Below are 14,767 nucleotides of genomic sequence, written 5' to 3' on the forward strand. Positions count from 1 at the left end.
AAATTTACAGGAGGAGTGGACAATTCCAAAGCCACCAAGATTAATATCAGAGCAAGAACAGGGTGGGTGGGCGGATTAATACCAGAGCAAGAACAGGGAGGGCAGGCAGGAAACTAACTGCAGACACGGAGAGAGACCACAGTATTCTACGAAACAATTAAATAGAAAAATAAATAACTAGAGAGAGACACAGATCACAATATTCAATGAAACAATTAAACAGACAGAAAAATAAAATGCAGTACAATCTTTAACACTGCAAGTATGTATTTAACTCAGCTAGTAATGCAGTTGATTGTATGAATGAAGCAGAAGCCAAACAACTCAGATATTGAGCAGTAATTAGTTTCATAGGTGGGTACTAGGCTATCTGCCCGAAGGCATTTATAAACCTAACCAGAATGTGTTGGCTTTCGCCGTCCCCTTAGATTAGTTCCCTGTGCCTCTGTCCAGCAGAGCCACTGAAGTGATCCCCGAGGTAAACTTTCTGTTTCCCATCCACTCGTCAAGGTTTCTTTTGAAGAGCGTTAGCGAGGAGCTCTGCCTAATGTAGATTGGGATCTTGTTCCAAAGCATGGGAAGTCTCTGGGACAGGAATAGGGTTACCACCTGTCCCACTTTGCAAGGGACAGTCCCTCTTTGGGCAGTTGTGAACTGACAAAAAATATTAAAAATGGCAAATGTCCTGAGATTGTAGGACATAATTATTTCCTATATTTTATGTAATAGTTGCATAAAACAGTTATTCTGTATCTAAAATACCTACATGTTATAGGAAACAGAATAAACAACTAAAATGCTACAAGAATAAGCTTTGATTTAGGCAAAAAATTAAGTTCTATCCTTTGTACTGACCGTGGGTATGTGTCGGCCTGTAAAATCTGATGTTTGTCCCAAACATATCCCACTTTGGCCATTTGAAAAGGTGGCAACCCTAGACAGGAATCTATCCCGCCAGCACGTCCTATTTATTGTTGCAGTGGGGTTTAGATCCCTAGAGCGTGTGGCTCAATGGGATAAGGTTTTCTTTAGGTGGAGCATGTCCATCAATTCTGGGTTGGACATGGCCTTGTATGTCAGGCAGTTATCACCTCTGAGTAGGCAGTATGCAACTGAGTACAACTGGAGTTTCTTCAGTCGAGCTGCATAGGGCATCTGTTTGAGGCCACTGATCCTCTTGGATCAATTAATTCAAAGATATGTAACCAACACTTATTAATACAGAGAATAAAGTTCCTAAATGATAAAACAATATTGTACACTTCTACTGTGATAATAGCTTCAACAAATCTGGACTTTCTAGATATGTCTCATAATTCAAACCAGACCACAGATAACGGTATAAAATTGTGTCCCACTGGCAGAATAAAAATGTTAAAATTTGAGTGTACTTGTCACAGAATTTGTCATTTGTTTACCAGGAAAATCCGACTGGGCCAAAAAGAACCCCTTTTCAGTGGAGGCCCAGGGAAAAAAGCTACATGTTACAAAATTTAAAGACAGAATAAACAAAACATAAGGTACATATATATGTAATAATTACAGTAAAACTTGTAAGAGGAAGGCAATACAGTACAGCAAAACAAAGTAAAATGTGCGAAGCAGGTTATACACTACAAAAGATACTATAGCACAGTCTTAATGATGTAATACAGCCTATGTGACAGAAAAGGCATTCTAGTACAGTCTTTTAATGTAGAGATGCAAAAGGGGGGAGGGGTTAAGAAGAAAGATTACTTTGTGCTTTGAGGTTAGTAACTGGGCAAGTGTCGAGTACTTTAAAAAGGATAATAGGATGTGGTAAAGTACAGTAAGATTATGTGACAGAGCTGTTAAGAGAGAGAAAGGGAAGAATGTAAGAGGTCAGGAGGCAAGAGGATACATAGTTTGAGCAGGGAGGGAGGACCACACTAAAGCTGTATAAGTTGTAAAGATGGGCTCACAGGAGAAAGGCTAGATCAGTAAGGAGGAGAAGGCAGAAGAGCAGAGAGAGAGAGCGAGAGACTAAGTGTGAATGAAAGAGCAGAGAGAAAGCTATCAAGGAGAACTGGCGTAGAGAGTACAAACATAGTCAGTTTCATCTGGGATGAGAACAGGAACATATCCAGGATTTGTTTAAGTATTCTTTTAGTGAGGATTTAAAGGAAGAAGCATTAGTTATTGTTTTGATGTTAAGTGGTTGTTTGGACAATGCTTAAGTGAGAGCTACAGCTGAAATGCTCTCCACAACCACTGCTGATTCAAGTAATGAAAAGATTAAGAGGTACTTACATGAACTGAAACATCAGTTATGCATTTTCAGCATAAATACAACCCCTTATATGACAGTAATTAAAGTAAGTTAGGCAATGTATACCATTTTTTAACCGTAAAATTCCTATGACTGTGAAAATGTCCCTGAATAAATACTGGGGAAATGAAAACTAAAAAGGGACAAAAGTGGAACATCTGCACTTTAGATAATGAGTTGCTATGGGGGTTCATTGGTGTGTACTAGGCCCTGGAGCCTTTACAAGCCTAGCCCATAGGATTACCCTGGCATTGTGCTACCCAACCTTAGTTCCTAGTGTCTCTGTTTAGCAGAGCCACTGGAGTGATCCCCGGGGTGAATTTTCTATTTCCCATCCACTCATCAAGATTTCTCTTGAAGAGGGCCAGTGAGGTGTTCTGCTTGACATGTATGGGAAGTTTATTCCATAGCATGGGCAGTCTCTGGGTTATGAACCTGTCCTCCTAGCATGTTCTGTTGATTGTGGTAATGAGGTTGAGGTCTCTGGTGCATGTGGTGTGGAGGGATTGGGATTAATTTACATGTAGCATTTCTAACAGAGCTGGGTCAGGCATGGCTTTGTAAGTCAAGCAGAGATCGCCTCTAAGTAGCCTATATGAGACAGAGAATAGTTGGAGTTTTTTTGAGTCTGTCCATATAGGACAAGTGTTTAAGGCCTAGGATCCTCTTTGTGAGGTACTTTTGCAGCCTCTCCAGTTGTTGCAGGTGTCTAGTGAGGTACATGCCAAATGGGGCAATGTACTCGATGATTGGCCTAATGAGGGAAGAGTAGAGGGAGACAATGACCTCTTTCTTCCTGGATGCAAAACCCTTAGTAATGAGATGTGCCACACAGAAGAACTTTCTGACCACAGTGGCAATGTGGTGGTCAAAAGAGAGGTTGCTGTCAACCTGTGTTCCCAGATCTCTTATAACGCCTTCTGTGTTTAGTGGACTACCATGTTGTTGTGTCTTTCAGCTTTTCCCGGTTAGGGGTCGCCACAGTGGAACTCCAGTCCGCTAATGTTTGGCAGTTGATTTTTATATGCTGAGTTAGAGCCCTAATGCACAACCTTCAACGAAGGTATGCCCACTCACGCATGTCTCCACGCAGAAGATGCTCTAGCTGAGAGTCGAACCGGACAGCGTCTTACTGTGAGGCGACAGCGCTACCGCAGCACCACCACCGCGGATCTTAGGTTAGTGGACTACCATCAATGTGGTAATTCAAGGGAACTGGGTTTTTCCCAAAGGGGATGAAGACACATTTTTTGGCATTGAGCTTAAGGCCATGGGTCTGATACCAGTCGTTGGTCTCACTGAGTCCTTTCTGAAGGATGTCAACATCACTTGGAGAGTTAATAATAGCTCCCAACTTGCAATCATCTGCGAACTTTGACAGCCAGAGTCCCCTTGTGTTGGCCTGGACTTCAGAGAAATAGATACTAAACAGGAGAGGACCCCAGGACCGAACCCTGTGGGACTCCACTCATGACTGGTCGGCAGTCTGACTTGGAGTCAGCTACTTTCACACTGTGGGTTTTCACTGTGGGTTCAATCTGTGAGCCAGTTTGCAATCCACCTAGTGATATAGGGGTTGATACCTAGCTTAGTAAGTTTTTCTACGATTCCTGAGTAGGGAATGGTATCAAAGGCCTTGGCCAGATCAAGGTAGGCTGTATGAACCACCTTACCTTCATCCACAGCTCTGGTGACTGACTCAAAGAAGTCGACCAAGTTGAGCAGGCATGATCTACCCTTCACAAAACCAAACTGTGTAGGATCCAGAGTTTGGAGATTCACTATATCCTTGTTTATTAGGTCCATGATGATGCATTCCACAGTTTTGCATATATGACTCGTCAGGCTAATGGGGTGATAGTTCCCGGGGTCTATAGTCACTCCTCCTTTGTGGAGAGGGATGACTGTAGCAGTGCACCATTTGGTAGGGACAAAGCCTGAGGTGATGATATGATTGAAGAGAGCACACAGGTGAGGTGCCAGTTCACTCTGTAGTTCATGTAGAATACAGCCAAGGATACTACTGTCAGGTCCCATAGAAGCTGGATTCTTGGCCTTGGACAGTGCTGTTTTAACCTGTGCAGCAGTAATACTGGGTGCCTGGCAATCTGCTGGTATTGTGATTGGTCCTTGGGGGGGGGGGGGGGTAAAGTTAGCACTGAATCTGTAAGTAGGACCATGCTATAATTATGCTTGGGGGTTGGGATGAGTAGTCTGCTTCTGTTTCTAAGAGAGCCAATAAGGTCTCGCTTGTGCACAGAAGCATGGAATCTCCAAACCTTAATGGAGCAAGCAGTTAAAAAAATGGCATTTCTGCTTGTAAGAGAGCAAACAGTGCAACTGACAAGAGTTTTACTGAATAAAATCAATAAAGCTAAGAAAAGGCTGTTCCAGTACAACGTTACTGTTCTGTTGTAAGAAAAGAACTACTGACACACACAGCTTTAATTACCATTCCTGACAAGTAAATATAAGAGGGGAGGTTTACAAAGTAAATGGACAGTCTCTCAAAACAGAGTAGAAAGTCTAGTACACACCTAAATTGGGGTGAAAAATAACATTTTACTGGTTATACATGCCTGTTAGGCAAGGGGGTGTGACAACTTCACTGTCTGCTTTCTTGCAGGGTAGTTAGCTGTGGTTTATTATCAGACTACTCACAGCAATTAACTGAACCTGTGCCGAGTTTCTTATACAGAGAGGGGTGTACACCTATTACGCAGGATGGAGAGATCACTTATCTGGTTGTTTTTGTCTACAACTTCTCATCTGGCTGATAAAAATATGCACAGCCTACATATAAAACTATAAATATTTTCTCTATCTTTATTGTACTATCTGAATCCATGATTATAACCTTCCAGTATCATATGTTTTTCAAATTATCTTCTGTTTATCCTCCCCCCATGAGTCTTTAACCCTAATTTTGTCACCTCCCCATAAATATTGATAAGGCTGAACTAACTAGTGTGCAAGGATAACATTTAGCTCTACTGCCTTCATTTCATCTACATTTATTTTGTATTTTAAAAATTTCTGAAAATATTTCAAAATATTCCACATCACTGGAATATCCTGCATCCTGCACTGGGTATGTGAAACAGAATATAATAATATCAGTAAAAAGGGCTGTCTTCTCTTAACAACTACACCAGATGTATCCCCGAAATTGTAAGTCCTTTACTTTTTTTTGCTAGAGGTGCCAAATATAAGACAAACGGGGGAAGAGAACACCAATGCCTTTTTCCCCTGCTCAAACTGAAATTGTCTGATAAAACTCCTAACTTTATTCTTGCCTCTAATCCTTCACATACTTTCCTTATTAATTCTATTATTATAATGAGAAATGCAAATCCTGCAACAGTTCTGCATATAAAATCGCAGACAGACTCTGTTGAATGCTTTCTCTATATCCAGGATCACCAACAATAAAAGAGTTTTTTTTATACCCTCTGAATGTTCCACTGTTCAATTAATACTGTCAAATGTTTGTCTACCTTCAACAAAATTACAATGACCCATATCTATCAATTTTGGAAGTCTCCTGCTATTCTCTTAGCTAACACAGACAAAAGCCTTATAATTCTGAATTAAATTAGAAAGTGGTCCATATAACACCAGGAGTGCGGGCTCTTTCCCCTCTTTTGGTAATACTGCTTCCACTACTTTCTTCCAGGATACCAGCACCTCCCTCCTTTTCAGAACATTATTAAACAACACAAAGTTTTCAAAGTCTTCATCAGTTTTTCCACTCATGACTTCCACAAGAGTGCTACCTGTTTCCAGGGATTTCCCTGTGGACTGACTAAACATCACCATTTTTACTCTTTTTCTATCAACTGAGCTTTTTCTTCTAACACTGGCAAATCTTACTCTTACAAATATTTTCGATTGTACCTTACCCTGAATTCCCCATTCCTCAGCCTTACATAAATGCACATAAAATTCCATATATATATATATATATATATATATATATATATATATATATATATTTATACAGGTTCCACTGATTTGGTTGACATCTGTTTAATTGACCAAATTTGGTCGACTACACAGATAAGTGACAGCTGTGCAAGATCGACAAAGCCCAGGGTCGGGATATATTCACTTTTCCCATGGAATGTGCAATCTCTGAATTAGCATATATAATTAGTGGGGCAGTGGAGGCGCAGCATTTTCATATGGGAGATGTTGTTTATGCTTTTTCTTTTTCTTTTTTTTTTGAATAGTTGCATGTGCTGAGAAGCAACCTCAGCAAATGTGCACTAGGACAGAGTGGTTTACCTTAAGATGTCGACATTCGTGTTACCACACCAATACACACACAAATACATACACTATCTGTCTGGATGTCTACTTATTCTTGTCATAGGGTCTCTGCATTTTACTTCCACTTTTTCTGTTGCCTTAGTCATTGCACTAACAATTTCTGCACTCAGGGTTTACTGTATATAAAAAAAAAAAAAAAAACAGCTGCTTACCAGAAAATTTTCTAAACTTATGTATATTATCTAAATGCTCATTTTCTTTCCCTAGCACTTGGCAGCTGCTCCTACTCCTGATTTCAGATATTTCCCTTTCTATTCTGCAGTGATTTTATTTTTCCCAACCCTTCTAAATATTTCATATTTCCCTTCACTCATATTTCCTTCACATTAATACTATATTTTCAAAATCCATTCAGGGGCAGTTTCTATCCACCCTAACAGCTCATTAGCCCTCCTGCATTTTAGTTGAGGAGATTCCTAGAAGTTCCTAACAGCCCACATCCTCTTAATGCCATTAGGACTAAACTAAGGACATTACAGCAACACAGCAATGCCACTTCAAGAAGGTAAAAAGCAAACAAGTCCACCTCTAGCCTCCCAGATTACAAAATACTCAGGGAAAAATGCAGGTTCTTTATTATAGGTTCATAGATTAGTACTAGGCTAACTGTCCTTGTGGGCCATTTTAAGCCTAGCCAATTAACCCATGTGAGAAACCCTGCACCTTGTGTCTGCAAGGTAAACACCTTAACCATTATACCATCCAGTAAAGCTACTTCTGAAGATGCAGGATGCTTTAATACATCGGAAAGTTTTCAGGAAGGGAGTAACCATCTTTCTAAAAAGTGTCTCATCATCAGTGGAGCTGATGCCTCACTTTTTTCTGCAGAAACTATTTAGCAAACTGCTGAAGGCTTTAAAACCAATTCTGGCCTGACAGTTCAGAATGCTTTTCAGTAGTGGAGCAGTCCAAGCCTTATTCCCATTTCCCATCTTCATTACCTAACTGAAACAATGACAGAATTCCTCCTTTTATGATGCAAGAGGTAAAAGAACATAATGCTCCCCGCTTTAGTCTACCTTTTGGTTAAATTTATTCTGAGGCTGCCAAACTGTCCTCTACAAGACAGAGTGGATAAGCTTGTATTGATGACAGACAAACAATGAACACTGTTCTGCTTCCACTTCCTTATACTGGCTCAAGTCTTCAAAACCACCTCATATGACGATTTCTAGGCAATCTTTTATAACATATGAACATTATGTTTTGTTGACACCTTGGAGGTCTTCTACTTACTACTCTGAGCTGCAACTCCATGAACCACTCATAACCAAATGCAGTTGTGCAGATAGGCTCTCAGTAACTCTGTGCATTCCAGCAGAAATTCTTATCAATGCTGAAGTCCGGACATATATCTCCATTAAAGTTGTCTTCATTTCTAAACTTAAGTAGCTACTTTAAGACTAATGTAATGACATAAGTCCAGAAGTCCTTAACACTATCACCAATAGACATTTTCTTGCAGTCAGTGCCTTCCTAATGGATGACCCACTAATAAGTAGTTGAAATGCCTTCTCCCACTAAACTGTCCCCCATTCCCATTATTTACTTCCTGTTGTCCAAACTGTATGCCGTATGACAGGAATTTTACAGCGGTTTATATCGCCCTACATTTTAAGTAAATATACTGGTATACTGTTGAACACATTTTCTCTGTCAAATAAATTTATTTCCATTTCTGTCAACCCTATATTTTAGGATCTCCTACTTTGTCAGAATAATTAACTGTTCCAGTGAACTGACATATTGTAACATTATTGCTTTGTCTATCGCATATAATTAGAACTTTGTTCCACAGGCTCCCACAGTAAAATGGCACAAAGGTCAACTTGGTTAAAAATGCAATAACGTTTGACATACACTAATCTATTTTTGTCACAGACAAACCTTAAAAATCTAAGTCTCATTTATTAGCATCACCAAGCAAATAATGAAATGTTACAAAAAGTGGCAAAATGTGATCTAAAACAGGCTGCAGAAAAAAAATTAGGATATTTCAATTCCTTAACATGTGATTTCAAACCTGAATTGCAGTCGCATAATATCTTACTCTTGTCCACAAGGCTATAGTCTCAAATTACAGTGTGTGTTCACAAGGCTTACCATCTGCATAGTCCTGCACATCATGAAAGTCCACCCTCCGCAGGGTTTTGTCGGGGTCCAGCAGATCACTTTTTGTTCCACATAAATAGATTTTGCAGTGCTTGACAAGGAAACAGATAATGTAAAATTACTAGCAATCCTTTCTGCATAATTATATCAACTAATACAAATTCAAAAATATGACTTGAGCATTCAGACACTCTTCAGTGAATGAGCAGACAGCAAAGGCTTCAGAATACATGCATATGACAGAAGTAACTGACCAAGCTTCTCGTGCAGCACAAGTGAAATAAACAGGAGGACTGGACAAGTTTGCCAAAACACCCTTCATCTATTGCATATAGAATACTGTGAATTCACACACACACACACGCACACGCACACACACACACACACACACACACACACACACACACACACACACACACACACACACACACACACACACACACACACAACTATTTGTATGTCTCTATACAATTTTTTTTATATATACATTCAGATGCTCTCGATAGACTGCTTTTCTGTAGTGGAAATAGGAAGAGTGTCGCACTGTTTTGAAAGATATTTTTGTACATAAAAATATTACTAACAGCTGAGTAACTTTCCAAGACAACAGACTGGATCCAACATGAAACCCCTAATGATAAGATAAGACACCAAAGAACCACACTAACACCAAATAAAGAAATAACAAACCAGCATAAAAATGAAACTATAAGCACATTATTGCAAGTGGGCAAGTCCACTCGCACCTCTCATGAGGGTGGCAAGCCCACCCACACTCCAAACAATATATATATATATATATATATATATATATATATATATATATATATAAACTTTAAAGAACACGAAAGCAGAAATCTCACAAACACAAAAGTTATATATTCACCATAACAATGCAGCTGTTTTGCCCGTTTTCATCTTTCCTCAACCAGTGGGTGTGAGCTACAACTTCATCCACTTTGTTAGACTGACTTCATAGCTCAAGTTCCTCCTTTTACCCATAATCTTTTCTCCTTAATCATGTCAGATCAAGTTTGCCCTCTTGTAGGCCTACCATCTTGCACCAAAAGAAAGTACCCAGTAAAAAATGTACTGTAAATTAAATCGCACTTCAGTTAGAAAGGAAAAGGAGAGAGAGAGAGAGAGAGACTGGCGCTCATTCTGCAAAACAGACAGAAATTACACCAGAATCCCAAACGAAAAACTCTCATAGTAGGAAGAGGGCGGGACGGTGGGAGGTTGACGAAGGATGAAAACAGACAACACAGATGCATCTTTATGGTGCGTACATAACTTTGCATCCAACGTTGTCTTTTTCGTCTACTCCTCAAACAATGGGACAGAGTCCCCAGCTAGAGAAAAGCTGGATGGTCCTCAAGGAAGGTTATTCCAGAGTACAGCAGACCCAAATGCTGGCCTATTTCTCGATAAAATGTCCAATTTGTAATAAGCAATAATGGTATGATCACTGGACCAAGTAACAGCTGTGCAAATGTCATTTATGGAAGCTCTGGACCAGAAGGCAGAAAATGTGGCCATAGATTTCATGGAATAAGCCTTAGGAAGTTTAGGTAATGTCAGCCCTTTGTATTTCTTTTGTTTATAAGTCCAATCGGTGAGCCATCTGCCTAAGGTTAGTTTTGATACCGGCTTGCCCAATTTAGCCTTAGAAAAGGAGATAAACAACTGGTCAGATTTCCTGTAATCTTTGGTTTTATGGAGATGGTTGTGCATAGGCAGTTTAGAGTCTAACATGCATAACGTGTATCCTCCCTTGTTGGAAAACTTTGGAAAGAAAACAGGTAGGTTTGATGGAGTGATTGACGGCTGCCTCTGATGCTATCTTAGGTTGAAAGGAAGGATTAGTACAAAGGGATACCCTCTTCCTTATGAAAAATCAGATATGGTCACTGGGAAGAAAGTGCCTGGAGTTAAGATACTCGTCTACAGGAATTTTAAGTCCACTTTGGCAGACTGTTCAATTGGGGGTTGTGTCAAAGTCTGATGAAGCACTGTTAAATACCATGGAGGAATAGGGTTCTTAGTAGGTGGTCAAAGTAAAAAGGTACTTTGAGAAAGGCCTTACATAATTTCACTGATGCCAAGAAAGAATGGTCCTCACCCAAGTGAAAATTAAAAATAACACCAAGTTGGACCTTGATTATAGAATAACTAGCTCCACTCTTAAAAGTGGAAGCAAGGAAGTCAAAAATCACTGGAATAGGTGCTGAGAATGAATCTACTTTCCTCTAGACAGCCCAAATGAAAATCTTTTCCATTTGCTGTTATAAATCTTTCTACCACATCTTTCTCGGATGATGTAAGGATATGAATAACAGGGAAAGAATGCCTGGACCTGCCTAAACTTCACTGGAAGTGAAGAAAAGTACAGTTGTGTACACATACCATAAATGTAGACGTTCGAGTGTATTCACTGTTGGTCATTACATTTGGGTAATCCTGCTGGCAGGTTGCCCTCAGTCGGTCTGAATTCCAAAGTCTTAGGTCCTGCGTCGGTTGCTGTCGCTCCTTCCTTGACGTCAGGTCGTCAGGGGGTATAAAAGATGCAGCTGACGCCATTTTCTTCAGTTTTTCTTGTCCCAGATGTCAGGTGCCCCCAAAAGGGTAGCCAAAATTATATTTATTTATATATAAACAACACACGCACCAATATAAACTTTACCTTCATCTACAAGCAAATACACCACAAAGGTTGTATAAATCAGAGAAGGAAAGATAAGTTCCAGTAGAAATAAGGGGGACGGTGGGTGGGTAACCTGGACTGCAACAGTGAATACACTCGAACATCTACATTTACGGTAAGTGTACACAACTGTACTACGTTCTTCATGTTTCACTGTTGCAGTCATTACATTTGGGTAGAGTCCCAAAGCTGTGGTTGGGAGGCTGGAGCTAAACAGCATTATGTGCGGCTATGAGGCCCTGCAGGACTGCAGTGGCAAAGCCTGCCCTGGATTTAGAGTAGAGTGGCAGATGATAATGCTTTGTAAAAGTGTGCACTGAACTCCAAGTAGTAGCTGCTAAAATGTCTTTGGTTGGTACTCCCCTGAGAAAGTCTGCTGAAGTGGCTGCAGCTCTGGTTGAATGAGGCCTAATGCCCTTAGGCACTGGCTTGCCATGCTGTAAATAGCAGAAACGAATGCAGTGGCCTATCCACATTGAAACAGTCTGCTTGGAGACAGCCTTTCCTTGTGATTCTGCAGTATATGCCACTAGCAATTGCTCTGTCTTCCTGATAACTTTGGTTCTGTCCAAATAGAATCTAAGCTGTCTGTGTACGTCCAAAGAATGCAGAATTCTCTCCCCTTTGTTCTGTGGATTTGAATAAAAAGTTGGCAAATTAATAGTTTGGTTAAGGGTCACACTGGACACCACCTTAGGCATAAATGTTGGGTTTGTCCTCAGAGAGACCCTGTCTGGATAAAAAATGATGAAAGGTTCCACAGCCATGAGTGCCTGTAGCTCTGATACTCGTCTTGCAGTAGTTATTGCTAGGAGCAGAGCTATTTTCCAAGATAAGAACTTCAAATCAGCAGTAGTAGCTGGCTCAAAAGGAGGCAGGGTGAGTTTTTCCAAGACATAGTTGAGGTACCATGCAGGTATTGTTGATCTCCTTGGAGGCCTTAAGTTTTTGGCTCCTCTGAGGTACTGCCGTATTAAAGGATGAGAAAAGATTGGTGGCTCTGTATTGTAATGAGCCGAAATGGCAGATGCATGAATTTTAATTGATGAAAAAGATAGACTTTTGTCCAGCATCTCAGTTAAGTATTGCAAAATCTGAGGAATATTTGGTACAGCTGTATCAGTTCCCTGTTCCAAGTACAAAATCTCTTCCATTTTCCAGCATACGATTTTCTAGTATTAGGTCTTCTGGCTTCCAAAATGACATCCATCACAGCTTTACTGACAGGTGTGCTTTGTATGCTTACATTATCCTCCATGCTGCCAGGTTTAGAGTCCAGAGTTGGCTGTGCAGGATCTGATTGTTTTGTTGGGACAGTAGATAAGGTATTTGAGGTAAGGTCCAGGCTGGGCATTGAGACAAGTTCCTTAAGATTGGATACCATTACTGGTGCGGCCAGTCTGGGGCAATCAGTATCATCTTTGGCTTTTTCCTGTCTGACCTTTAAAAGTACCTTGGGGAGGAGAGGCAGTGGAGGGAAGGCATATACTGATAGGTTTTTCCAGCTGAAAGATAGGGCATCCACTTTCCATGCTTGTCTGTGATAAGTCCTTGTGCAGAATCTTTTTAGTTGGTAGTTGTGAGGGGACGCAAATAGATCTATGTCTGGGCATCCCCATTTCCTTGTTATCATGCTGAAGACTTGTGGATCCAGCTGCCACTCGTGGGGATCCATGAGGTTTCTGCTTAGTTCGTCTGCCAGAGTATTTTCCTTTCCTGGCAGGAATTGTGCCTGCAGATGAACTTGGTAAGTCAATGCTGTGTCCCACAAAGCCATGGCTAGTCTGCAAAGGGGGTAAGAATGTGTGCCCCCCTGCTTGTTTATATACCACATGACCATGGTGTTGTCTGTCTATCAGTAGTTGGCCCGGATGAAGTAGGTCCTTGAAGGCTGTCAGGGCATTTTGAACAGCTAGCATCTCTTTTTAATATGTAGACGCATTTGGTTTGCGGACCATGTGCCCTGAATGCATCTTCCTGCATGTGGGCACCCCAGGCTTAATCTGATGCATCCGTTGTTAGGTTTTGCCTGGCTGGGGGTAATGTGAATGGCTGTCCCTTGTTCTGGTGACAAGCCTTCACCCACCATCGAAACTCCTGTTGTAGGCATGGAATGAGAGTAATCATTGTTTCCAGGCTGTGGCAATGTTGAGTCCAAACACTTTTTAGGTACCATTGAAGTTTCCTCATATGCAGTCTTGCATATGGAATTAGTAGGATGCAGGATGCCATGAAGCCCAAAGCCTGCAGAATTTTTCTTGCAGATAACTGGGCCTTTGTTTCCAATATTTTGAAGTAGGTAGTCAGTTGCCTTTGTTTGTCTGGTGTGAGATAAGCCATCTGGGCAGTTGTATTTAAGCTTGCACCCAGGAATATTACTTATTGAAAGGGTACTAGTTTTGATTTCTTTTCGTTGACTGTGTACCCTAGGCATGTTAGGAGTCTTTTCACAAATGCCAGATGCTGTAGAAGAATGTCCTTGTTCTCTGCTTGAATTAGGCAGTCATCCAAGTAAGGATATATTTGTATTCCTCTTTTTCTGCAGAATGCAATTACTGGTGCCAGGCACTTTGTAAAGACCCTGGGCACAGTAGATAAGCCAAAGGGCAGTGCAAAGAATTGGTAATGCATTGAGCCAGCCTTGAATCTGAGGTATCTTCTGCATGATTGCCTGATTGGGACATGCAGGTATGCCTCTTTTAGGTCTAATGTCACAAGCCAAGCCTTCGTGCCTAGCATGGGCAGAAGCTGCTGCAAGGTTAACATTTTGAATTTTGGTATATCCAGGAATGTGATTAGAATAGATAGGTCCAGTATTGGTCTCCAGGCTTTGTCCTTTCTGGGTAACAAGAACAGTCTTGAGTAAAATCCTTGTCCCTGCACTTGCTCTGGTACTTGCTGAATGACCCCCAAGGGATGAGACTTGTTTTTGTGCCTCTGTCCATTGATTTTTTGGCAGATCTGGCCAACCATTTGCCTTTGGCAGGGTATGGAAGTGGAACTTATAGCCTTGTGACACTGTTTAGAACCCACTTGTCCTGGGTTATAATGTGCAAATTTTGAGAAAAAAGTGCTATTTTTCCCCCTAAGGGTGCTGCCAGAAGATAAGTGCTTGGTACAGGCAGGGGGAAGTCACTGGGACAGTTTCCTGTAAGGTTGCTATTTGTCTTCTCCACTTTTGGAGGTAGAAGCACCCCATTGCTTTGACCTGTATGAACCTTGCACCTGGGATCTGCCTCTAGGGCATCTGGATATGCCCCTTTGAGGTTTGTCTGACTCAGGAAAGGACCAATTCTTTGTAGGCCAGTGTCTACTAAACCTAGGTGGCT

General features: G+C 40.9%; 1 protein-coding gene across 1 annotated transcript in view; it reads right to left on the reverse strand.

Annotated features, from left to right (window-relative positions):
* Window positions 1–14,767, reverse strand: part of RAB24 (RAB24, member RAS oncogene family) — a 1,334,059-nt gene that overhangs the window by 621,135 nt on the left and 698,157 nt on the right. The window contains exon 6 of the mRNA XM_044069307.1: window positions 8,726–8,825. Within this exon, the coding sequence (XP_043925242.1) occupies window positions 8,726–8,825 (100 nt within the window). The remainder of the gene's footprint in view (window positions 1–8,725; window positions 8,826–14,767) is intronic.

This window comes from Protopterus annectens, chromosome 4.part0, assembly GCF_019279795.1.
Source record: "Protopterus annectens isolate FY-2018-M chromosome 4.part0, PAN1.0, whole genome shotgun sequence".
NCBI classification, from domain to species: Eukaryota; Metazoa; Chordata; order Ceratodontiformes; family Protopteridae; genus Protopterus; species Protopterus annectens.